The sequence below is a fragment of the Aquarana catesbeiana genome, linkage group LG09 (assembly GCF_042186555.1).
Source record: "Aquarana catesbeiana isolate 2022-GZ linkage group LG09, ASM4218655v1, whole genome shotgun sequence".
Classification (NCBI taxonomy): Eukaryota; Metazoa; Chordata; class Amphibia; order Anura; family Ranidae; genus Aquarana; species Aquarana catesbeiana.
Genome location: NC_133332.1, coordinates 321531799 through 321558168, shown reverse-complemented (window position 1 = coordinate 321558168; position 26370 = coordinate 321531799). Strand labels below are relative to the sequence as shown.

At 44.2% G+C, this 26370-nt stretch overlaps 1 protein-coding gene across 1 annotated transcript in view; it reads left to right on the top strand.

Annotated features, from left to right (window-relative positions):
• LOC141108841 (cytokine receptor common subunit gamma-like) overlaps nt 1–21237 on the top strand; it is a 37914-nt gene extending 16677 nt beyond the window's left edge. The window contains exons 4-8 of the mRNA XM_073600805.1: nt 568–716; nt 12383–12542; nt 14967–15075; nt 15832–15910; nt 16767–21237. Coding sequence (XP_073456906.1) covers nt 568–716; nt 12383–12542; nt 14967–15075; nt 15832–15910; nt 16767–16904 — 635 coding nt within the window. The 3' untranslated portion in view covers nt 16905–21237. The remainder of the gene's footprint in view (nt 1–567; nt 717–12382; nt 12543–14966; nt 15076–15831; nt 15911–16766) is intronic.
• Nucleotides 21238–26370: the final 5133 nt, after the last annotated feature.

Here is a 26370-nt window from a genome sequence, read left to right as displayed (position 1 = left end):
AGGTGGTATGGAGGGGGGATTGGTAGGGACTCACTGTGATTAGACGAGGAGTGGACTGTAATGAAAGGGTTTTGGAGGACGGTGTTATGATCAGGGGACCTCACCATTGTTGGACTCTAGGAATGGAGGACAGGAGAATGAATGAAAGGTCCACCTCCTGGAGGAGAGAAGGTGAGGTGGTATGGAGGGGGGATTGGTAGGGACTCACTGTGATTAGACGAGGAGTGGACTGTAATGAAAGGGTTTTGGAGGACGGTGTTATGATCAGGGGACCTCACCATTGTTGGACTCTAGGAATGGAGGACAGGAGAATGAATGAAAGGTCCACCTCCTCCATTCGCAGAGTGAATCTCATCGCTGGAAATTATAGTACGGCTTCTATGAATGGAGGAAAGATGATGATTGAAAGATTCGCCTCCTCTATTCATAAAACGCTTTTTATTGCTGGAAGATATACAGTGCCTTGAAAAAGTATTCATACCCTCCCCTCCCCCAATGACTTTGCCCAGGATGAGATGATGTCATGAAGCAAGAGTTCCACTTTTTTCATGTGTCTTTGTCTTGCAGTGAAGATGGACCCCCCTCATAACCTGAGCACAGAAACTACAAGCAATTTGGAGCTGCTCCTCAAGTGGGAACAATCGTACGGTACAATCCGACCGCACTGCGTGGTTTACCGAGTGAGACATCGGTTATCGTCCGGTGACAGTTGGACGGTAAGACACATTCGGATGTTAGAGGTTCCGTACAATCCTATATAATTAATTGGACCTCGGGCAAACATTTTCCTGCCCTCCCCCCCCCCCCCGAATCCACTTATTAACTATTTTCCGTCAGTGAGGGCTCAAGGGGCAGCTGCCCCTTTTGCCCTGCCTTAAAGACGACCCTGTCTGACCCATTCATAGAGATGTGTGCGGGTCGTACAATCTTCTCTGACCCATTCATAGAGATGTGTGCAGGTCATACAATCTTCTCTGACCCATTCATAGAGATGTGTGCAGGTCGTACAATCTTCTCTGACCCATTCATAGAGATGTGTGCAGGTTGTACAATCTTCTCTGACCCATTCATAGAGATGTGTGCAGGTCGTACAATCTTCTCTGACCCATTCATAGAGATGTGTGCAGGTCATACAATCTTCTCTGACCCATTCATAGAGATGTGTGCAGGTCATACAATCTTCTCTGACCCATTCATAGAGATGTGTGCGGGTCGTACAATCTTCTCTGACCCATTCATAGAGATGTGTGCAGGTCATACAATCTTCTCTGACCCATTCATAGAGATGTGTGCAGGTCATACAATCTTCTCTGACCCATTCATAGAGATGTGTGCAGGTCATACAATCTTCTCTGACCCATTCATAGAGATGTGTGCAGGTCGTACAATCTTCTCTGACCCATTCATAGAGATGTGTGCAGGTCGTACAATCTTCTCTGACCCATTCATAGAGATGTGTGCAGGTCGTACAATCTTCTCTGACCCATTCATAGAGATGTGTGCAGGTCATACAATCTTCTCTGACCCATTCATAGAGATGTGTGCAGGTCGTACAATCTTCTCTGACCCATTCATAGAGATGTGTGCGGGTCGTACAATCTTCTCTGACCCATTCATAGAGATGTGTGCAGGTCGTACAATCTTCTCTGACCCATTCATAGAGATGTGTGCGGGTCGTACAATCTTCTCTGACCCATTCATAGAGATGTGTGCAGGTCGTACAATCTTCTCTGACCCATTCATAGAGATGTGTGCAGGTCATACAATCTTCTCTGACCCATTCATAGAGATGTGTGCGGGTCATACAATCTTCTCTGACCCATTCATAGAGATGTGTGCAGGTTGTACAATCTTCTCTGACCCATTCATAGAGATGTGTGCGGGTCGTACAATCTTCTCTGACCCATTCATAGAGATGTGTGCAGGTTGTACAATCTTCTCTGACCCATTCATAGAGATGTGTGCGGGTCGTACAATCTTCTCTGACCCATTCATAACGATGTGTGCAGGTCGTACAATCTTCTCTGACCCATTCATAGAGATGTGTGCAGATCGTACAATCTTCCCTGACCCATTCATAGCAATGTGTGCAGGTCGTACAATCTTCTCTGACCCATTCATAGCAATGTGTGCAGGTCGTACAATCTTCTCTGACCCATTCATAGAGATGTGTGCAGGTTGTACAATCTTCTCTGACCCATTCATAGAGATGTGTGCAGGTCGTACAATCTTCTCTGACCCATTCATAGAGATGTGTGCAGGTCGTACAATCTTCTCTGACCCATTCATAGAGATGTGTGCAGGTCGTACAATCTTCTCTGACCCATTCATAGAGATGTGTGCAGGTCGTACAATCTTCTCTGACCCATTCATAGAGATGTGTGCAGGTCGTACAATCTTCTCTGACCCATTCATAGAGATGTGTGCAGGTTGTACAATCTTCTCTGACCCATTCATAGAGATGTGTGCAGGTTGTACAATCTTCTCTGACCCATTCATAGAGATGTGTGCGGGTCGTACAATCTTCTCTGACCCATTCATAGAGATGTGTGCAGATCGTACAATCTTCCCTGACCCATTCATAGCAATGTGTGCAGGTCGTACAATCTTCTCTGACCCATTCATAGCAATGTGTGCAGGTCGTACAATCTTCTCTGACCCATTCATAGAGATGTGTGCAGGTTGTACAATCTTCTCTGACCCATTCATAGAGATGTGTGCAGGTCGTACAATCTTCTCTGACCCATTCATAGAGATGTGTGCAGGTCGTACAATCTTCTCTGACCCATTCATAGAGATGTGTGCGGGTCGTACAATCTTCTCTGACCCATTCATAGAGATGTGTGCAGATCGTACAATCTTCTCTGACCCATTCATAGAGATGTGTGCAGGTCGTACAATCTTCTCTGACCCATTCATAGAGATGTGTGCGGGTCGTACAATCTTCTCTGACCCATTCATAGAGATGTGTGCAGGTCGTACAATCTTCTCTGACCCATTCATAGAGATGTGTGCAGGTCGTACAATCTTCTCTGACCCATTCATAGAGATGTGTGCAGGTCGTACAATCTTCTCTGACCCATTCATAGAGATGTGTGCAGGTCGTACAATCTTCTCTGACCCATTCATAGAGATGTGTGCAGGTCGTACAATCTTCTCTGACCCATTCATAGCAATGTGTGCAGGTCGTACAATCTTCTCTGACCCATTCATAGAGATGTGTGCAGGTCGTACAATCTTCTCTGACCCATTCATAACGATGTGTGCAGGTCGTACAATCTTCTCAGACCCATTCATAGTGATGTGTGCAGGTCGTACAATCTTCTCTGACCCATTCATAGTGATGTGTGCAGGTCATACAATCTTCTCTGACCCATTCATAGAGATGTGTGCAGGTCGTACAATCTTCTCTGACCCATTCATAGAGATGTGTGCAGGTCGTACAATCTTCTCTGACCCATTCATAGAGATGTGTGCAGGTCGTACAATCTTCTCTGACCCATTCATAGAGATGTGTGCAGGTCGTACAATCTTCTCAGACCCATTCATAGTGATGTGTGCAGGTCGTACAATCTTCTCTGACCCATTCATAGAGATGTGTGCAGGTCATACAATCTTCTCTGACCCATTCATAGTGATGTGTGCAGGTCGTACAATCTTCTCTGACCCATTCATAGAGATGTGTGCAGGTCATACAATCTTCTCTGACCCATTCATAGAGATGTGTGCAGGTCGTACAATCTTCTCTGACCCATTCATAACGATGTGTGCAGGTCATACAATCTTCTCTGACCCATTCATAGAGATGTGTGCAGGTCGTACAATCTTCTCTGACCCATTCATAGAGATGTGTGCAGGTCGTACAATCTTCTCTGACCCATTCATAGAAATGTGTGCGGGTCGTACAATCTTCTCTGACCCATTCATAGAGATGTGTGCAGGTCGTACAATCTTCTCTGACCCATTCATAGAGATGTGTGCAGGTCGTACAATCTTCTCTGACCCATTCATAGAGATGTGTGCAGGTCGTACAATCTTCTCTGACCCATTCATAGAGATGTGTGCAGGTCGTACAATCTTCTCTGACCCATTCATAGAGATGTGTGCAGGTCATACAATCTTCTCTGACCCATTCATAGAGATGTGTGCAGGTCGTACAATCTTCTCTGACCCATTCATAGAGATGTGTGCGGGTCGTACAATCTTCTCTGACCCATTCATAGAGATGTGTGCAGGTCATACAATCTTCTCTGACCCATTCATAGAGATGTGTGCAGGTCATACAATCTTCTCTGACCCATTCATAGTGATGTGTGCGGGTTGTACAATCTTCTCTGACCCATTCATAACGATGTGTGCAGGTCATACAATCTTCTCTGACCCATTCATAGAGATGTGTGCAGGTCATACAATCTTCTCTGACCCATTCATAGAGATGTGTGCAGGTCATACAATCTTCTCTGACCCATTCATAGAGATGTGTGCAGGTCGTACAATCTTCTCTGACCCATTCATAGAGATGTGTGCAGGTCGTACAATCTTCTCTGACCCATTCATAGAGATGTGTGCAGGTCATACAATCTTCTCTGACCCATTCATAGAGATGTGTGCAGGTCGTACAATCTTCTCTGACCCATTCATAGAGATGTGTGCAGGTCGTACAATCTTCTCTGACCTATTCATAGAGATGTGTGCAGGTCATACAATCTTCTCTGACCCATTCATAGAGATGTGTGCAATCGTACAATCTTCTCTGACCCATTCATAGAGATGTGTGCAGGTCGTACAATCTTCTCTGACCCATTCATAGAGATGTGTGCAGGTCGTACAATCTTCTCTGACCCATTCATAGAGATGTGTGCGGGTCGTACAATCTTCTCTGACCCATTCATAGAGATGTGTGCAGGTCATACAATCTTCTCTGACCCATTCATAGAGATGTGTGCGGGTCGTACAATCTTCTCTGACCCATTCATAGAGATGTGTGCAGGTCATACAATCTTCTCTGACCCATTCATAGAGATGTGTGCAGGTCGTACAATCTTCTCTGACCCATTCATAGAGATGTGTGCAGGTTGTACAATCTTCTCTGACCCATTCATAGAGATGTGTGCGGGTCGTACAATCTTCTCTGACCCATTCATAGAGATGTGTGCAGGTTGTACAATCTTCTCTGACCCATTCATAGAGATGTGTGCAGGTCGTACAATCTTCTCTGACCCATTCATAGAGATGTGTGCGGGTCGTACAATCTTCTCTGACCCATTCATAGAGATGTGTGCAGGTCATACAATCTTCTCTGACCCATTCATAGAGATGTGTGCAGGTCGTACAATCTTCTCTGACCCATTCATAGAGATGTGTGCAGGTTGTACAATCTTCTCTGACCCATTCATAGAGATGTGTGCGGGTCGTACAATCTTCTCTGACCCATTCATAGTGATGTGTGCGGGTCGTACAATCTTCTCTGACCCATTCATAGCAATGTGTGCAGGTCGTACAATCTTCTCTGACCCATTCATAGAGATGTGTGCAGGTTGTACAATCTTCTCTGACCCATTCATAGAGATGTGTGCGGGTCGTACAATCTTCTCTGACCCATTCATAGAGATGTGTGCAGGTTGTACAATCTTCTCTGACCCATTCATAGAGATGTGTGCGGGTCGTACAATCTTCTCTGACCCATTCATAACGATGTGTGCAGGTCGTACAATCTTCTCTGACCCATTCATAGAGATGTGTGCAGGTCGTACAATCTTCTCTGACCCATTCATAGAGATGTGTGCAGGTCGTACAATCTTCTCTGACCCATTCATAGAGATGTGTGCAGGTCATACAATCTTCTCTGACCCATTCATAGAAATGTGTGCGGGTCGTACAATCTTCTCTGACCCATTCATAGAGATGTGTGCAGGTCGTACAATCTTCTCTGACCCATTCATAGAGATGTGTGCAGGTCGTACAATCTTCTCTGACCCATTCATAGAGATGTGTGCAGGTCGTACAATCTTCTCTGACCCATTCATAGAGATGTGTGCGGGTCGTACAATCTTCTCTGACCCATTCATAGAGATGTGTGCAGGTCATACAATCTTCTCTGACCCATTCATAGAGATGTGTGCAGGTCATACAATCTTCTCTGACCCATTCATAGAGATGTGTGCAGGTCATACAATCTTCTCTGACCCATTCATAGTGATGTGTGCGGGTCGTACAATCTTCTCTGACCCATTCATAACGATGTGTGCAGGTCATACAATCTTCTCTGACCCATTCATAGAGATGTGTGCAGGTCGTACAATCTTCTCTGACCCATTCATAGAGATGTGTGCAGGTCGTACAATCTTCTCTGACCCATTCATAGAGATGTGTGCAGGTCGTACAATCTTCTCTGACCCATTCATAGAGATGTGTGCGGGTCATACAATCTTCTCTGACCCATTCATAGAGATGTGTGCAGGTCGTACAATCTTCTCTGACCCATTCATAGTGATGTGTGCAGGTCGTGCAATCTTCTCTGACCCATTCATAGAGATGTGTGCAGGTCATACAATCTTCTCTGACCCATTCATAGAGATGTGTGCAGGTCGTACAATCTTCTCTGACCCATTCATAGAGATGTGTGCAGGTCGTACAATCTTCTCTGACCCATTCATAGAGATGTGTGCGGGTCGTACAATCTTCTCTGACCCATTCATAGAGATGTGTGCAGGTCGTACAATCTTCTCTGACCCATTCATAGAGATGTGTGCGGGTCGTACAATCTTCTCTGACCCATTCATAGAGATGTGTGCAGGTCATACAATCTTCTCTGACCCATTCATAGAGATGTGTGCAGGTCGTACAATCTTCTCTGACCCATTCATAGTGATGTGTGCGGGTCGTACAATCTTCTCTGACCCATTCATAACGATGTGTGCAGGTCATACAATCTTCTCTGACCCATTCATAGTGATGTGTGCGGGTCGTACAATCTTCTCTGACCCATTCATAACGATGTGTGCAGGTCATACAATCTTCTCTGACCCATTCATAGAGATGTGTGCAGGTCGTACAATCTTCTCTGACCCATTCATAGAGATGTGTGCAGGTCGTACAATCTTCTCTGACCCATTCATAGTGATGTGTGCGGGTCGTACAATCTTCTCTGACCCATTCATAGTGATGTGTGCGGGTCGTACAATCTTCTCTGACCCATTCATAGAGATGTGTGCAGGTCATACAATCTTCTCTGACCCATTCATAGAGATGTGTGCAGGTTGTACAATCTTCTCTGACCCATTCATAGAGATGTGTGCAGGTCATACAATCTTCTCTGACCCATTCATAGAGATGTGTGCAGGTCGTACAATCTTCTCTGACCCATTCATAGTGATGTGTGCGGGTCGTACAATCTTCTCTGACCCATTCATAGAGATGTGTGCAGGTCATACAATCTTCTCTGACCCATTCATAGAGATGTGTGCAGATCGTACAATCTTCTCTGACCCATTCATAACGATGTGTGCAGGTCATACAATCTTCTCTGACCCATTCATAGAGATGTGTGCAGGTTGTACAATCTTCTCTGACCCATTCATAGAGATGTGTGCAGGTCGTACAATCTTCTTTGACCCATTCATAGAGATGTGTGCGGGTCGTACAATCTTCTCTGACCCATTCATAGAGATGTGTGCGGGTCGTACAATCTTCTCTGACCCATTCATAGAGATGTGTGCAGGTCATACAATCTTCTCTGACCCATTCATAGAGATGTGTGCAGGTCGTACAATCTTCTCTGACCCATTCATAGAGATGTGTGCAGGTCGTACAATCTTCTCTGACCCATTCATAGAGATGTGTGCGGGTCGTACAATCTTCTCTGACCCATTCATAGAGATGTGTGCGGGTCGTACAATCTTCTCTGACCCATTCATAGAGATGTGTGCAGGTCATACAATCTTCTCTGACCCATTCATAGAGATGTGTGCAGGTCGTACAATCTTCTCTGACCCATTCATAGTGATGTGTGCAGGTCGTACAATCTTCTCTGACCCATTCATAGAGATGTGTGCAGGTCGTACAATCTTCTCTGACCCATTCATAGAGATGTGTGCGGGTCGTACAATCTTCTCTGACCCATTCATAGAGATGTGTGCAGGTCGTACAATCTTCTCTGACCCATTCATAGAGATGTGTGCAGATCGTACAATCTTCTCTGACCCATTCATAGAGATGTGTGCAGGTCATACAATCTTCTCTGACCCATTCATAGAGATGTGTGCAGATCGTACAATCTTCCCTGACCCATTCATAGAGATGTGTGCAGGTCGTACAATCTTCTCTGACCCATTCATAGCAATGTGTGCAGGTCGTACAATCTTCTCTGACCCATTCATAGAGATGTGTGCAGGTCGTACAATCTTCTCTGACCCATTCATAGAAATGTGTGCAGGTCATACAATCTTCTCTGACCCATTCATAGAGATGTGTGCAGGTCGTACAATCTTCTCTGACCCATTCATAGAGATGTGTGCGGGTCGTACAATCTTCTCTGACCCATTCATAGTGATGTGTGCAGGTCGTACAATCTTCTCTGACCCATTCATAGAGATGTGTGCAGGTCGTACAATCTTCTCTGACCCATTCATAGAGATGTGTGCAGGTCGTACAATCTTCTCTGACCCATTCATAGAGATGTGTGCAGGTCGTACAATCTTCTCAGACCCATTCATAGTGATGTGTGCAGGTCGTACAATCTTCTCTGACCCATTCATAGAGATGTGTGCAGGTCGTACAATCTTCTCTGACCCATTCATAGAGATGTGTGCAGGTCGTACAATCTTCTCTGACCCATTCATAGAGATGTGTGCAGGTCGTACAATCTTCTCAGACCCATTCATAGTGATGTGTGCAGGTCGTACAATCTTCTCTGACCCATTCATAGAGATGTGTGCAGGTCGTACAATCTTCTCTGACCCATTCATAGAGATGTGTGCAGGTCGTACAATCTTCTCTGACCCATTCATAGAGATGTGTGCAGGTCGTACAATCTTCTCTGACCCATTCATAACGATGTGTGCAGGTCGTACAATCTTCTCTGACCCATTCATAGAGATGTGTGCAGGTCATACAATCTTCTCTGACCCATTCATAACGATGTGTGCAGGTCATACAATCTTCTCTGACCCATTCATAGAGATGTGTGCAGGTCGTACAATCTTCTCAGACCCATTCATAGAGATGTGTGCAGGTCGTACAATCTTCTCTGACCCATTCATAGAGATGTGTGCAGGTCGTACAATCTTCTCTGACCCATTCATAGTGATGTGTGCAGGTCGTACAATCTTCTCTGACCCATTCATAGAGATGTGTGCAGGTCATACAATCTTCTCTGACCCATTCATAGTGATGTGTGCAGGTCGTACAATCTTCTCTGACCCATTCATAGAGATGTGTGCAGGTCATACAATCTTCTCTGACCCATTCATAGAGATGTGTGCAGGTCGTACAATCTTCTCTGACCCATTCATAACGATGTGTGCAGGTCATACAATCTTCTCTGACCCATTCATAGAGATGTGTGCAGGTCGTACAATCTTCTCTGACCCATTCATAGAGATGTGTGCAGGTCGTACAATCTTCTCTGACCCATTCATAGAAATGTGTGCAGGTCGTACAATCTTCTCTGACCCATTCATAGAGATGTGTGCAGGTCGTACAATCTTCTCTGACTCATTCATAGAGATGTGTGCAGGTCGTACAATCTTCTCTGACCCATTCATAGAGATGTGTGCAGGTCGCACAATCTTCTCTGACCCATTCATAGAGATGTGTGCGGGTCGTACAATCTTCTCTGACCCATTCATAACGATGTGTGCAGGTCATACAATCTTCTCTGACCCATTCATAGAGATGTGTGCAGGTCGTACAATCTTCTCTGACCCATTCATAGAGATGTGTGCGGGTCGTACAATCTTCTCTGACCCATTCATAACGATGTGTGCAGGTCATACAATCTTCTCTGACCCATTCATAGAGATGTGTGCAGGTCGCACAATCTTCTCTGACCCATTCATAGAGATGTGTGCGGGTTGTACAATCTTCTCTGACCCATTCATAGAGATGTGTGCAGGTCGTACAATCTTCTCTGACCCATTCATAGAGATGTGTGCAGGTCATACAATCTTCTCTGACCCATTCATAGAGATGTGTGCAGGTCATACAATCTTCTCTGACCCATTCATAGAGATGTGTGCAGGTCATACAATCTTCTCTGACCCATTCATAGTGATGTGTGCAGGTCATACAATCTTCTCTGACCCATTCATAGAGATGTGTGCAGGTTGTACAATCTTCTCTGACCCATTCATAGTGATGTGTGCGGGTTGTACAATCTTCTCTGACCCATTCATAACGATGTGTGCAGGTCATACAATCTTCTCTGACCCATTCATAGAGATGTGTGCAGGTCGTACAATCTTCTCTGACCCATTCATAGTGATGTGTGCGGGTCGTACAATCTTCTCTGACCCATTCATAGAGATGTGTGCAGGTCATACAATCTTCTCTGACCCATTCATAGAGATGTGTGCAGGTCGTACAATCTTCTCTGACCCATTCATAGAGATGTGTGCAGGTCGTACAATCTTCTCTGACCCATTCATAGAGATGTGTGCAGGTCATACAATCTTCTCTGACCCATTCATAGAGATGTGTGCAGGTCGTACAATCTTCTCTGACCCATTCATAGCAATGTGTGCAGGTCATACAATCTTCTCTGACCCATTCATAGAGATGTGTGCAGGTCGTACAATCTTCTCTGACCCATTCATAGCAATGTGTGCAGGTCGTACAATCTTCTCTGACCCATTCATAGAGATGTGTGCAGGTTGTACAATCTTCTCTGACCCATTCATAGAGATGTGTGCAGGTTGTACAATCTTCTCTGACCCATTCATAGAGATGTGTGCGGGTCGTACAATCTTCTCTGACCCATTCATAGAGATGTGTGCAGGTTGTACAATCTTCTCTGACCCATTCATAGAGATGTGTGCGGGTCGTACAATCTTCTCTGACCCATTCATAGAGATGTGTGCGGGTCGTACAATCTTCTCTGACCCATTCATAGAGATGTGTGCGGGTCGTACAATCTTCTCTGACCCATTCATAGAGATGTGTGCAGGTCGTACAATCTTCTCTGACCCATTCATAGAGATGTGTGCAGGTCATACAATCTTCTCTGACCCATTCATAGAGATGTGTGCAGGTCGTACAATCTTCTCTGACCCATTCATAGCAATGTGTGCAGGTCGTACAATCTTCTCTGACCCATTCATAGAGATGTGTGCAGGTCGTACAATCTTCTCTGACCCATTCATAGAGATGTGTGCAGGTCATACAATCTTCTCTGACCCATTCATAGCAATGTGTGCGGGTCGTACAATCTTCTCTGACCCATTCATAGAGATGTGTGCAGCACTCTGATGGGTGTGAAGATCTGAAGGTGGCCCCGGGGGGCCCTACTACTCTCACCGGAGCTGAACAGATGAGGAAAGTTCAGGAAAAGTCATCAGTGTAAGAAGAAGAGGATGAGAATGACAGCCAGGCAGCCAACATCTTCAGGAGGAGAGGCCAGCAGAGTCCGGTCTGCCCCAGGCCCCGCAGGATTTACATATATTATGTTGCAGTATTGTGCTGTAAGCAGGGCCGTCTTTAACACTGGGGAGGGGGGGGGGGCAAAAGGGACAGCTGCCCCGGGCCCAGTCATTGTTGTGGGGCCCCTTGAGCCCGCACTGCCCTCAAATAGGTAATAAGAGGATTTGGGAGGCCCCAAGAAAATGTTTGCCCGGGGTCCAATCAATACTAAAGACGGCCCTGGCTGTAAGACATGTGATCAACCTGTGCCCCCCCCCCCCCAGCTGTTACAGAACTACATGTCCCACGAGGCATTGCAAGGCCGACAGTTACAAGCATGACTCCCACAGGCAGAGGCATGATGGGACTTGTAGTTCCGCAACAGCTAAAGGGCCAGAGGTTGATCACCCATGCAAGATGTGTATGTTAACGGATTCTACATGGTTACAGCCACCCACATTAATACAGGTATATATGTGCATTGCGGGGCTATTCATTCTGAGTGGTTCCCCAACACAGGAAATCTCCTCCACACTATGGGGGTGCAATATTACTCATGCATTAACATAACACTAAGGACACCCTTTCACTTTGAAATGGGCTGGCAATGCTCCTCAGTGTACAAAATAATAAAAGTGGACATACACCTGTTGGTAAAACTGTGGCTCAGCCACCTGTTTTTACCACTCCCCGACCACCCGTGTGAATGAGTTCCATATATATTTTTCATGGTATAAACTTCCATATTTTTATCCCCCCCCCTCAGGAGAAGGACGCCTCGCAGACTAAGTCCTCCTTGCCGAGTTTTGACACCTGTCAGAATTATACCTTCCAAGTAAAAAGTCAGATAGGCGCCTGTGCCAATTCTCTCATGTGGAGCGAGTGGAGTGACAGCGTCACCTGGGCCAGAAACGCCACCGTGTGTGGTAAGTACATTATTATCATTATCACCATTACTATTTTTATTATTATTATTATTATCATTATTATTTTTATTATTATTATTATTTTAATTATTATTTTTATTATCTTACTATTTTTGTTATTATTATTAATAATTGTATGATTACTATTATAATTACTATTATTATCATTACCAGTGGCATCTCTAGGGGGTGGCTTTTGGGGCTATAGCCCCGAATCCAGGGCCCATAGCCCCGAGTCTCTGCAGGGGTCCCCAAGGGGAGGGGAGGCTCTCTGGGGACTCTGATGTAAGTGGGGGCTCTCTGGAGACCCTGATGCAGGGGGGGGGGCCCTCTGGGGATCCTGATGTAAGGGGAGCGATCTGGGGACCCTGATGTAAGTGGGGGGCTCTCTGGGTATATATATACACACACAGACACACGTATATTACTGTATATACAGGTGTATTCCCGCCCAAGTGTATGACTTTCTTTATTTATTATTTATTTATTATTATTATTTTCATTACTATTTTTATTGTTGTTATTATTATTACCCTTATTATTAATATTATTTTTTATTATTATTATTATCATCATGATTACTACTATTAATATTATTACTATTATTCTTATCATTACTAATAATTCCATTATGATCATTTTTGCAGTTTTTTAAGGTAGTATGTTACCATGCGTTATGGTGCACAGCAATGTACAGTGCCTTGAAAAAGTATTCATACCCCTTGAAGTTCCCCACATTTTGTTACAACCAAAAACATAAATGTATTTTATTGGGATTTTATGTGATAGACCAACACAAAGTGTCACATAATTGTGAAGTGGAAGGAAAATGATAAATGATACAAATAAATATGTGAAAAGTGGGGGGGGGGGGCATTTGTATGGCGCCCCCCGGAGTCAATACTTTGTAGGACCCCCTTTCTCTACAAGTCTTTTTGGGGATGTCTCTACCAGCTTTGCACATCTAGAGAGGAACATTTCTGCCCATTCTTCTTTGTAAAATATCTCAAGTTCTGTCAGATTGGATGGAGAGCGTCTGTGAACAGCAATTTTCAAGTCTTGCCACAGATTCTCAATGTGATTTAGGTCTGGACTGTGACTGGGCCATTCTAACACATGAATATACTTTGATCTAAACCATTCCATTGTAGCTCTGGCTGGATGTTTCGGGTCGTTGTCCTGCTGGAAGGTGAACCTCCGCCCCAGTCTCAAGTCTTTTGCAGACTCTAACAGGTTTTCTTCTAAGATTGTCCTGTATTTGTCTCCATCCATCTTCCCATCAACTCTGACCAGCTTCCCTGTCCCTGCTGAAGAAAAGCATCCCCACCACATGATGCTGCCACCACCATGTTTCACGGTGGGGATGGTGTGTTCAGGGTGATGGGCAGTGTTAGTTTTCCCCACACATAGCGTTTTACTTTTAGGCCATAAAGTTGAATTTTGGTCTCCTCTGACCAGATCACCTTCTTCCACATGTTTGCTGTGTCCTCCACATGGCTTCTCACAAACTACAAACAGGACTTCTTATGACTTTCTTTCACCAATGTCTTTCTTCTTGTCACTCTTCCATAAAGGGCAGATTTGTGGAGAACACGACTAATAGTTGTCCTGTGGACAGATTCTCCCACCTGAGCTGTGGATCTCTGCAGCTCCTCCAGAGTTACCATGGACCTCTTGGCTCTTCTCTGATGAATGCTCTCCTTGCCCGGCCGGTCAGTTTAGGTGGACGGCCATGTCTTGGTAGGTTTGCAGTTGTGCCATACTCTTTCCATTTTCCGATGATGGATTGAACAGAGCTCCGTGAGATGATCAAAGCTTGGGAGATTTCTTTATAACCAAACCCTGCTTTATACTTCTCCACAACTTTATCCCTGACCTGTCTGGTGTGTTCCTTGGCCTTCATGATGCTGTTTGTTCACTAAGGTTCTCTAACAAACCTCTGAGGGCTTCACAGAACAGCTGTATTTATACTGAGATGAAATGGCACACAGGTGGACTCTATTTACTAATTAGGTGACTTCTGAAGGCAATTGGTTCCTCTAGATTATAGTTATCAGAGTAAAGGGGGCTGAATACAAATGTACCCCCCCCCACACTTTTCACATATTTATTTGTATCATTTATCATTTTCCTTCCACTTCACAATTATGTGACACTTTGTGTTGGTCTATCACATAAAATCCCAATAAAATACATTTATGTTTTTGGTTGTAACATGACAAGATGTGGGAAATTTCAAGGGGTATGAATACTTTTTCAATGCACTGTATGTGCTTTTGGAACACCATTGCCTTATGTTTTGAGGGCCATTCAGAATGACGCACTAACACGTTTCATCTCTTATTGATGTATTATATAGACACAGAGCTGCATCTTCTGGCCTTGTTCTGACTGGAGATACATTTTATATCTTCTCTCTTTCAGACCAGCCACCCTTCATAAAGCTATCATCAAGGTTCATGCATACAGCGATCCCGGTCGGGTTGACTCTGCTGTTGGTGGTGATATTCTTGGCTGTGATTGGACAAGAGAGGTAAGTATCCTTGACACCAGTTACTATTGAAAACAGTCAAAGTGATTGTAAATGATTATTTTTTTCTTTAATAATAAACATGTCGTACTTACCTTCTCTGTGCAATCGTTTTATATCTCTGGTTCCCCACCAGTGCTGTCCGCTCCTCCTCTTCTGTGTCTCCCCTCGAAGCCAACCCTAACACTACCCTTATCCCTACCCTTATCCCTACCCCTAACAATAACCCTTACCTTTTACTGATAAACAAAGCCCTGTGATCTCCATCTCAGCACTTACATGGTAATCAGTGGCTTTGATAAACAAAGCCAACCCTAAATCTAACACTACCCTTAACCATGGCCTAACAACAATAAATAAAGCCCAATGATCATCATGTTGGCACTTACATGGCAATCAATGGCTTTGTTGGGGCCCTCATGATAGGGTCCTTTGAAAACATGGATCACATTGGATATCTGAACCATAAACAGTGTCCTGGCACTCTCTTCCTCTACAAACCTTGAGACATTACCCCCAGGGCCAGGTTCCGGGTCCATCAATCATCTAAAAGCTGCCTCAAAAAAAAGCTTCATCAGGGTCCAACATTCCACCACCGCACCAATTCACTGACATATATTCGTCCTTCTAATTCGAGCCTAAAAATCAATTGCAAATCTGACAAAGAACCCAGATACCACCATGACATCTCCATATTTTATTCTTTGCAATCCTCAGTGTTTGTTGGCTGCACTGATTACTCGTTTTGTTTCCATGCAGGATATGGGTGATCCTTGTTCCTCAGATTCCAAATCCTGGGAAAAAATTTGAAGAGCTCATCAACGGTTGCAATGTTCAGGTACGCAGTTCAGGACCGGTTCAGGTTCTTAAGGAAAGAAGAGTGACTACAAAAAGTAGGCCTTATCCATATTCAGAACTATCATTTCATGGTTGTTAAATGTGAGACCTTTGGGTGGGGCTCTGAGGAAGGTTAAGTGTTGCTGGGAAGAACATAGATACACCTGGTTAGTGCCAATAAAAGATCTGTGATTGGCAACACGATGTGTCAGAAAGATGATGGATGTGGGGATGAGGAGTGGAGGTGGTGGATTAGGTCTAGGACGAAGGTGAGTGGGTTTTGGTTCCTTGGGGGTGTAGGTGGGTCAGTAGCTTTTGCTGGAATGAGGGTTAGACTAAGCCGTAAACATCAGGTCATTTGTTTTGTTATACTAAGTAAACCACAGTTTGCCCAAAATTGAGATGTGTTATGGAAATCTAACAGGTTGAGATGAGTTATGGAAGTCAACAAACTGACCTGAGTTACGGAAGTCAACAAATTTAGATGAGTTTTGGAAGTCAACAAACTGAGATGAGTTATGGACTTTCTGTATACATGGGATAGATATTGTAGCTAAAGATAACCTGTCATGGCCTTAAAGTGTCTACGGTAATAATACTGTGGTGGGCAGCTTGTGGTTCCAGTGAGTACCTCTGTGTGCCTTTAACCCAATGTCTGCATCACTGTGGAACCCAGGCTGTGGACAGGGCCTCTACATCTGCTAATACTTGAAGGCACATTTCTGCAGAATGGTTCCTATAGACACTATTTTGGCCTTGATGTTTTCACTTTAAGCAATCACATGTGCCCATCATCTCCTGACAATTGAAATCAATCACAAAACAGGTCAGTAAGGTCATCTTTTTCTCCCTGTCAGGACTGGGTTGGAGTTTCCAAGGAAGCCGTGGAGAAGACGAAATGGAATTACTCCGAAACATTTTGCACTGTCACCGAGGACACCGAATGTGCTGGACCAGATGGGAAGACCCTTATATCCACCTCACCAGAAAACTGAGAGCTCTTCAGTCAGAACAAGGAAGAGCCATGGTGATCTTGAAGAAATTGTTAATTCAAATGAACTGTGTTGAAGATGTCTTTATAAACATATTTGCTGAACCATAATTCCAAGGTCTAGGATGCCTCATCTAGGACTATTCCTTAAAATGCTCTGATTGTTAATACTGACTGGATCACATTTGTATGCTGTAAAAAGCAGCTTCAACTTATTTAATATAGGAACCCTTTTCTAAAAGGTGATGTTCACCAAGTACCCTCCTGGACAGGTACTCTCCATTTTAAGTCCCTTAATCGGTTAAGGACCTAGGACGTACCTGGTACATTTCAGGGTCCTTCATCATAACCTCCTTAAGCAGTTAAGGACCTAGGACTTTCCTGAGACATCCTAGACCTTCATCTCTCACTCAACTAGGATTCCTCCAGAGGTTGCTAGGGGTTCCTTGAGCTGTGGCTGGTTGGATTCCCATTTAATGATGCTTGCACAGTTCTAGGGCCAACTCCATGACAATGATGATCATTTTATCTGTCTGTAAGGGTTGCATTCTTCCCACTGATCACCAATGTAAGGAACACTCTTCCCACTGATCACCAATGTAAGGAACATTCTTCTCACTGATCACCAATGTAAGGAACATTCTTCTCACTGATCACCAATGTAAGGAACATTCTTCTCACTGATCACCAATGTAAGGGGCATTCTTCTCACTGATCACCAATGTAAGGAACATTCTTCCCACTGATCACCAATGTAAGGAACATTCTTCCCACTGATCACCAATGTAAGGAACATTCTTCTCACTGATCACCAATGTAAGGAACATTCTTCCCACTGATCACCAATGTAAGGAACATTCTTCCCACTGATCACCAATGTAAGGAACATTCTTCTCACTGATCACCAATGTAAGGAACATTCTTCCCACTGATCACCAATGTAAGGAACATTCTTCCCACTGATCACCAATGTAAGGAACATTCTTCCCACTGATCACCAATGTAAGGGACATTCTTCTCACTGATCACCAATGTAAGGGACATTCTTCTCACTGATCACCAATGTAAGGGACATTCTTCTCACTGATCACCAATGTAAGGAACATTCTTCTCACTGATCACCAATGTAAGGAACATTCTTCTCATTGATCACCAATGTAAGGAACATTCTTCTCACTGATCACCAATGTAAGGGACATTCTTCTCACTGATCACCAATGTAAGGAACATTCTTCCCACTGATCACCAATGTAAGGAGCATTCTTCTCACTGATCATCAATGTAAGGAACATTCTTCTCACTGATCACCAATGTAAGGAACATTCTTCCCACTGATCACCAATGTAAGGAACATTCTTCTCACTGATCACCAATGTAAGGAACATTCTTCTCACTGATCACCAATGTAAGGAACATTCTTCTCACTGATCACCAATGTAAGGAACATTCTTCTCACTGATCACCAATGTAAGGAACATTCTTCCCACTGATCACCAATGTAAGGAACATTCTTCTCACTGATCACCAATGTAAGGAACATTCTTCTCACTGATCACCAATGTAAGGAACATTCTTCTCACTGATCACCAATGTAAGGAACATTCTTCTCACTGACCACCAATGTAAGGAACATTCTTCTCACTGATCACCAATGTAAGGAACATTCTTCTCACTGATCACCAATGTAAGGAACATTCTTCCCACTGATCACCAATGTAAGGGACATTCTTCTCACTGATCACCAATGTAAGGAACATTCTTCTCACTGACCACCAATGTAAGGGACATTCTTCCCACTGATCACCAATGTAAGGAACATTCTTCTCACTGATCACCAATGTAAGGGACATTCTTCTCACTGATCACCAATGTAAGGGACATTCTTCTCACTGATCACCAATGTAAGGAACATTCTTCTCACTGATCACCAATGTAAGGAACATTCTTCTCACTGACCACCAATGTAAAGAACATTCTTCTCACTGATCACCAATGTAAGGAACATTCTTCTCACTGATCACCAATGTAAGGAACATTCTTCTCACTGATCACCAATTTAAGGAACATTCTTTCCACTGACCTCCAATGAATTTGTTTCAGTAAGGGTTCCCCTATGACGTGGAAATTATTTCAGGGGTTCCCCTGGGGTGAAACGTTTTAGAAAGGCTGCCCTAATCAGTTAAGGACGTAGGTTTTACCTGGTACATCCCAGAGTTTTCATCTCTAGCCCCGTCACCAGTGATGGACCTTGGACAGTCCTGGTATCCTGTGGTCAGTAGAGCTGAGTCATTGGACAACCACCATTTAGACTGAAGGAATAAATCTCCATTGGTGGCAGATGGGCGGGGTTTGGCAGCTCTCCACAAAAAAAATTGGGGGCTCCTAACTGCAACTTTTTAATTTTTTAATTTTATTTTTACTATTCTTACTATTTTTTGTGTTTTCTTTAATTTAATTTGTTAGTTATCTTGTAGTGTTAAGATTAGGAAAATGCAATTACAAAAAAAACAAAAACAAAATAAAAAAAAAAGAGTAATTTCAATTAAAAAGTAGGTTTGCCATGCTTTGCACTAGGAACGGTAATTTAGTGCAAAATAACTGACACAAAGTACAGAATAAATCTTTTTCTCTATAGTAACACTGTAGCAGGGTTATATTAAAGTGATTGGAGGTCAAATTGGACAAAAAAAGTATATTTTTAATTTTTAAACTTCTTTAACTGTCTTTTAAATGTATGGAAAATGAAATAAATTTTTGAAGACAAAGAAAAGACTATTCACAGAAGTCTGCACTAAGATAAACATCAGATTTTGGGCATCCCCTGCAACAAAAATGTCATTTTTGGTGTGATACTCCCAAAGGGAAATCACATCTAAAGGGATGCAGACCCTGTCACTTTCCTCATTAAAGCCCTGCAGGTACAGCAGCTGATTGATATTGATAAAGTCACTCCTATTCACATGGACACAGAGAAACAAACAGCTATTTCTTTAGAATAAAAAAAACGGAGGAATCTGCAACAAAGTTTGTTACAGTCCCTGCAATGTACAGAGATCGCCCAGAGGGGATTGTTTTTTTTTTTTTTTGTGGAGTTACACTTTAAATCTGCTAAGAATTGGTACTTATATTATAGACTGAATTTGGGCTATTTTTTTTTTAAAGGCAGCTCTGGCTGCAATGCTTGTTTCAGTCCAGAGCTGTCCCTTGCAGTACCTCTTCTTCACCACAAGATGTCCTCAGTCTTCTGGATTTAATGACAGCCCAGAAGACTGAGGAAAGGCTGTGAGTGTGGGGAGTCATGGCCACACCCCCTGAGCACAGCGCCTGCCCTCACACCTCAGCTGTGATGTCATCACGTCACATCATTCATTCCAGAGCTGTCCCTTGCAGTACCTCTTCTTCACCACAAGATGTCCTCAGTCTTCTGGATTTAATGACAGCCCAGAAGACTGAGGAAAGGCTGTGAGTGCGGAGAGTCATGGCCACACCCCTCTGAGCACAGCGCCTGCCTTCACACCTCAGCTGTGATGTCATCACGTCACATCATTCAGTCCAGAGCTGTCCCTTGCAGTACCTCTTCTTCACCAGAAGATGTCCTCAGTCTTCTGGATTTAATGACTGCCCAGAAGACTGAGGAAAGGCTGTGAGTGCGGAGAGTCATGGCCACACCCCTCTGAGCACAGCGCCTGCCTTCACACCTCAGCTGTGATGTCATCACGTCACATCATTCATTCCAGAGCTGTCCCTTGCAGTACCTCTTCTTCACCACAAGATGTCCTCAGTCTTCTGGATTTAATGACAGCCCAGAAGACTGAGGAAAGGCTGTGAGTGCGGAGAGTCATGGCCACACCCCTCTGAGCACAGCGCCTGCCTTCACACCTCAGCTGTGATGTCATCACGTCACATCATTCAGTCCAGAGCTGTCCCTTGCAGTACCTCTTCTTCACCACAAGATGTCCTCAGTCTTCTGGATTTAATGACTGCCCAGAAGACTGAGGAAAGGCTGTGAGTGCGGGGAGTCATGGCCACACCCCCTGAGCACAGCGCCTGCCCTCACACCTCAGCTGTGATGTCATCACGTCACATTATACAGGGGGGAAATAAAAACTTGTTGCTGGGGGAGGGGAAAGCTCCAGAGTCGGGAGGGGGGAAGCTTGGAGCCCAGATTTGGGCTTGAACTATTGATCGATCCAAGCAGCGATCTGATATTTTGTATCAGTAGAATACATTTTGATGCTCATGCGGCTGTATTTGAATGCGCTTTTCTGTTAAACAATTTGTATGTTTTTATTATTATAAATGCATGACATTTTCCCCGAATAAATTCATGTATTCCAGCCGTTCCCCCAGCCTGGGTCTTGTCACTAACAGACACAATATGTGCTTTGTCCCCGGGGCCCCCCGGTGCAGCTCATTGTCATCATGTGTTATGATACAATACTCTCTCCTTAAGGCTGAATAATGAGCAGAGACTCGAGCGCGCGGCGGCCCGGCCGCAGATTTTTCACTCGCATTCATTTCATACGCGGTTAAGAAGAATTGCCTGTAGTTACACAAAGAACACACCATTAACCATCCGCCATTATGCCTGACAGCCGTCGCACAGATTACTACCAGCGTTCCCCTCCATAGATAATTGAATCTACGACTGGCAGCCAACGCCGGGGTATAAAACTTTCCTAAACGCCAGATAGAATTTTTTTCATACTTTTTATATTTCATTTTTATCCTTTTTTTATCTGACAGTAAAAGAGGAAGAAATGAGCCAACAAATCGACAACAAGTAATAATCTCTGAAGGAAAACATGAGCTGTTCTATTTAATAAAGAGTGAGAACCAAGAGGAGCTGATCCATAAGGGGCGCGGGGGTGCTACCCCCCTAGTCTGCATGCCGGGGCGCCGGACTCATAGGTTTCTTGAGTTGTTTTTTTTTTCAAGCCACATGATTAGAGCCTGAGGCTCAAATTGGCCTGAAAAAAGGTTGGGCTCGGGGCGCAATTCGCTATTGTCTTCCCTCTTCTCCTCCCGGCCAATCAGGACAGGAGGCAGATCGGGTTGGCCCGGGAGGAGAAGCCGAGGAAGCAGAGGGGCTGAGTGTGGGGGGGACCGTGGAGGGCTGAGTGCGGACCTGGGGGGGGGGGGGTTTGCCAAAAAGTTTAGCACCAGCCACCATGGCCAAAAGTCTGTGCACCCCAAACCGCCCCACCCGTATGAGCTTGTGGGCCATACCATTCCCACGCCATGGCCATTAGTATGGGGAGGGGGTGGTTGTCCTCCCCTCCCATGACCAATATTATGGAGTCCCCCTCCCCTTGTCATTATTATGGAGTTGCCCTCCATGACCATTAATATGGGGTTGTTCCCCTCCCATGGCTAATAATATGGAGAGCTCCCCCCCCCATTGTTATTGTTAAAGAGTTGCCCTCCATGACCATTAATATGGAGCTGCCCCCTCTTTATCGTCATTCTTATGGAGTTGCCTTCAATCACCATTAATATGAAGCTTCCACTGATCATGACTAATAATGTGGGGTTGTCCCCTCTCCCCATAGTAGAGGGGACAACACCATAATACTCCCCAATAGTATGGAGTTGTTAAACCCCCCCCATTGTCAATATTATGGAGTTGCCCCCCATGATCATTAATATGGAGTTGCCCCTGATCATGGCCAATAATATGGAGCCCCCCCCCCAATTGTCATTAATATGGAGTTGCCCTTTATGACTATTATTTTGGAGCTGCCCCTGATCATAACTGTTAATATGGGGTTGTCCCCTCCCCCCATGGCCAATAGTATAGAGTTGTTAACCCCCCCCCATTGTCAATATTATGGAATATAATTGAGTTGCCCCTGATCGTGACCATTAATATTGGGGTTGTCCTCTCCCCCCATGGCCAATAATATGAAGTTCCCTCCCCATTGTCATTATGGAGATGTCCTCACATGACCATTAATATGGAATTCCCCCCATCGTGGACATTAATATGGAGTTGTCCCACCCATGGCCATTAATAGGGAGTTACACTCCCATCCATGACCCATAATATAGGGTTGCCCCCCTCCCCCTTTACATCTATAACATCCTGGAGCTGGTCCTAACTAGTCAACCCAGGTCTTTATGGAACTGATCTAAACTAGTCAACCCGGGTCTTTATGGAATTAGTCCAAACTGGTCAACCAGGTCTTTATGGAACTGATTTAAACTAACCCATGTCTTTATGGAACTAGTCCAAACTAGTCAACCCAGGTCTTAATGCAACTGGTCCAAACTGGTCAACCCAGGTCTTTATGGATCTATGTCAGAAGAAGCAAGAGGGTGGGACTTTATATGAAGCACGTGGTTGCAATTGAGTAGATTGGTAAATATAAAAGATGTTTATTATTTTTCCATATACATACATTATACAGTATATATACACTCAGGGCAGGTGCAATGATTTTTGACACTCTCATTTTGCCACCCCTATTGGCTCCACCCCTGACCCCAACCCCTTTGCCCTGCCCATGTGACAGGAGGCGGCACTATAGAGGAAGCATCGGCTCTGCTTCCTCTAGCGCTGGCTCCAGTGCTGCGCTGCGCCTCTAATTACACTACCGGTCAGATGGAGCAGCTGCCTGAGACTGAGTTAGTTACATGCTGCAGCCTGCAGAGCATGCAGACGTGGAGGGGAACCAGCCGGTCGGGCGCCCCTAGGCGGCTGCCTAGTTTGCCTAGTGGTAGCACCGGCCCTGTACACACTTATTCTTCATGACAAATGCTGAAACAATTGAACATGATAATATTATTGGTATCAAATTAGCATAACATGATAAAATTTCACAATCCACCAAAATACATATATATATATATACACATATAACAAAGTAAAACCTGCATGACCTATGGCCTCACTGATCCCTAGCAAGGTAGGTAAGGGTGTATACGTTATTGCATAAGGATCTGATAACCACATGATTAATGTAAAACATGGCATTTGATAGCTCGACGCATTTCGTGGCTTTAAGCCACTCTTCAGGACCAAGCACGTGATGTATCTAGAATTGGAAAATGCATTATTTAAATGATCTAACATGTATCAACATAGAAGAGGATGGGGTGAACCCCCCCCCCCTAAATTGTTACTTACAAAATTTGTGCATTGAGAGTATAGTGCTGTGGACCATAAGCCAACTGGGGACATCATTACCGGGAGCTGTGGCATAATCAGCGGTAGCAACCAACACAGGCAACATCCCTGGCGGACATAGGCCCATAAGGCACTCCTGGTGTGAAATATGACTGAGCTAACCAATAGGGCCTTTGTGGAAATTATAATGGCTGGTAAAAACTGGTCAACTCATGTCTTTATGGAACTGATCTAAACTGGTCAACTTAAGTCTTTATAGAACTAGTTCAAACTGGTCAACCCAGGTCTTTATGCAACTGGCCCAAACTGGTCAACCCAGGTCTTTATGGAACTGATCTAAACTGGTCAACTTAAGTCTTTATAGAACTAGTTCAAACTGGTCAACCCAGGTCTTTATGCAACTGGCCCAAACTGGTCAACACAGGTCTTTATGGAACTAGTCCAGACTAGTCAACCCAGGTGTTTATGCAACTGGTCCAAACTGATCAACCCAGGTCTTGTACACAGTGGGGAGCACAGAAAAGGGTCTTCACCAAACTGTTACCACATGGTTGGAAGAGCACAATTGTCTACAATGTCTTTGTATGATGGAGGATAACCTGGAACCTTCAATGGAGACACCTGAACTCTTTTGGGGTGCGCATACTTTTGGCTGTATAGGTAGGTGTGATTGTTGGATGTCTGCATACAATAAGCCATATGTAACTCACACAATGAACACATGTCCCAGACAGTGGATTGTGGATTATGATTGGATGAAGGCAACCAAGTTTCTCATGCAGATAGAGATACTGAGGTATGTTTTTGACACTCAGGACTGAGAAAAACACTGAGATGAACTGTGAAACATCCTCAGCATTACAGAACAAGTCCAGGTGACTGTGATTACCACTAGCTGTGGGTAAATGAGGACCTCCTCAGACAAAATCCCGGCATATATCAAGTATTATAGGAATACAGAGCGGCATTGCAATATGCAGAAGCTATCAGTGTGTTCAGTGAATGGACTAATAGAAGTCGGTTCAGCAATTCAAATTACAATCTGGCCTCCAGGATATACAATACATTAAACTACAATTATTATCTAGGTCTAGGATGTAATATTACTATGTGACCACTGGATGGCAGCCTGGTATAGAGCAATGCAGCACACTCTTTGGTTTGCAGGTTATTTTGTAGCCCAATAATCCCTTCCTACAACAGAAGGACTTCACATGTCTCATCCCATCTTATATCCCAAAAATAAGAGGACCCTTCCCCGTGTACACGCGAGTCGTGACCCCGCTCGGGTCTCAGGGTGAAATGGTGCACTTGGGCAGTGGTGGCTCATTCTTTGTGTTGGAGAAATGGGACCAGATTGGGGAAAACTGTATTCATTCATCACAAACATTTGTATTCGGTAGTTCATTATCTCTGTCTTCTTCCAGAAGGTGACAAAGGTTGTTGTAGTCTTATTGTTGTGAAGTTATAGACCGAGCCAGAAAATATCAGAGTAAAGAATATTGGACGAGGTGGAGATCGTGACATCACTGCCTCCTCCTGTCCACCTCATCCAATCAGAAAACATCTTGTATTCATTGAGAAAAATACAAGGCATACTCTTAGGGTTAGAGTTACCCCTAGGGTTAGTACTAGAGTTACCATTAGGGTTAGTGCTAGGGTTATCATTGGGGTTAGTGCTAGGGTTATCATTGGGGTTAGTGCTAGGGTTATCATTGGGGTTAGTGCTAGGGTTACCATTGGGGTTAGTGCTAGGGTTATCAATAGGGTTAGTGCTAGGGTTATCATTGGGGTTAATGTTAGGGTTATCATTAGGGTTAGTGCTAGGGTTATCATTAGGATTAGTGCTAGGGTTATCATTAGGGTTAATGCTAGGGTTATCATTGGGATTAGTACTAGGGTTATCATTGGGGTTAGTGCTAGGGTTATCATTGGGATTAGTGCTAGGGTTATCATTGGGATTAGTACTAGGGTTATCATTGGGGTTAGTACTAGGGTTATCATTGGGGTTAGTACTAGGGTTATCATTGGGGTTAATGCTAGGGTTATCATTGGGATTAGTGCTAGGGTTATCATTAGGGTTAGTGCTAGGGTTATCATTGGGGTTAGTGCTAGGGTTATCATTAGGATTAGTACTAGGGTTATCATTGGGGTTAATGCTAGGGTTATCATTGGGGTTAGTGTTAGGGTTATCATTGGGGTTAGTGCTAGGGTTATCATTGGGATTAGTGCTAGGGTTATCATTAGGGTTAGTGTTAGGGTTATCATTAGGGTTAGTGCTAGGGTTATCATTAGGGTTAGTGCTAGGGTTATCATTGGGGTTAGTGCTAGGGTTATCATT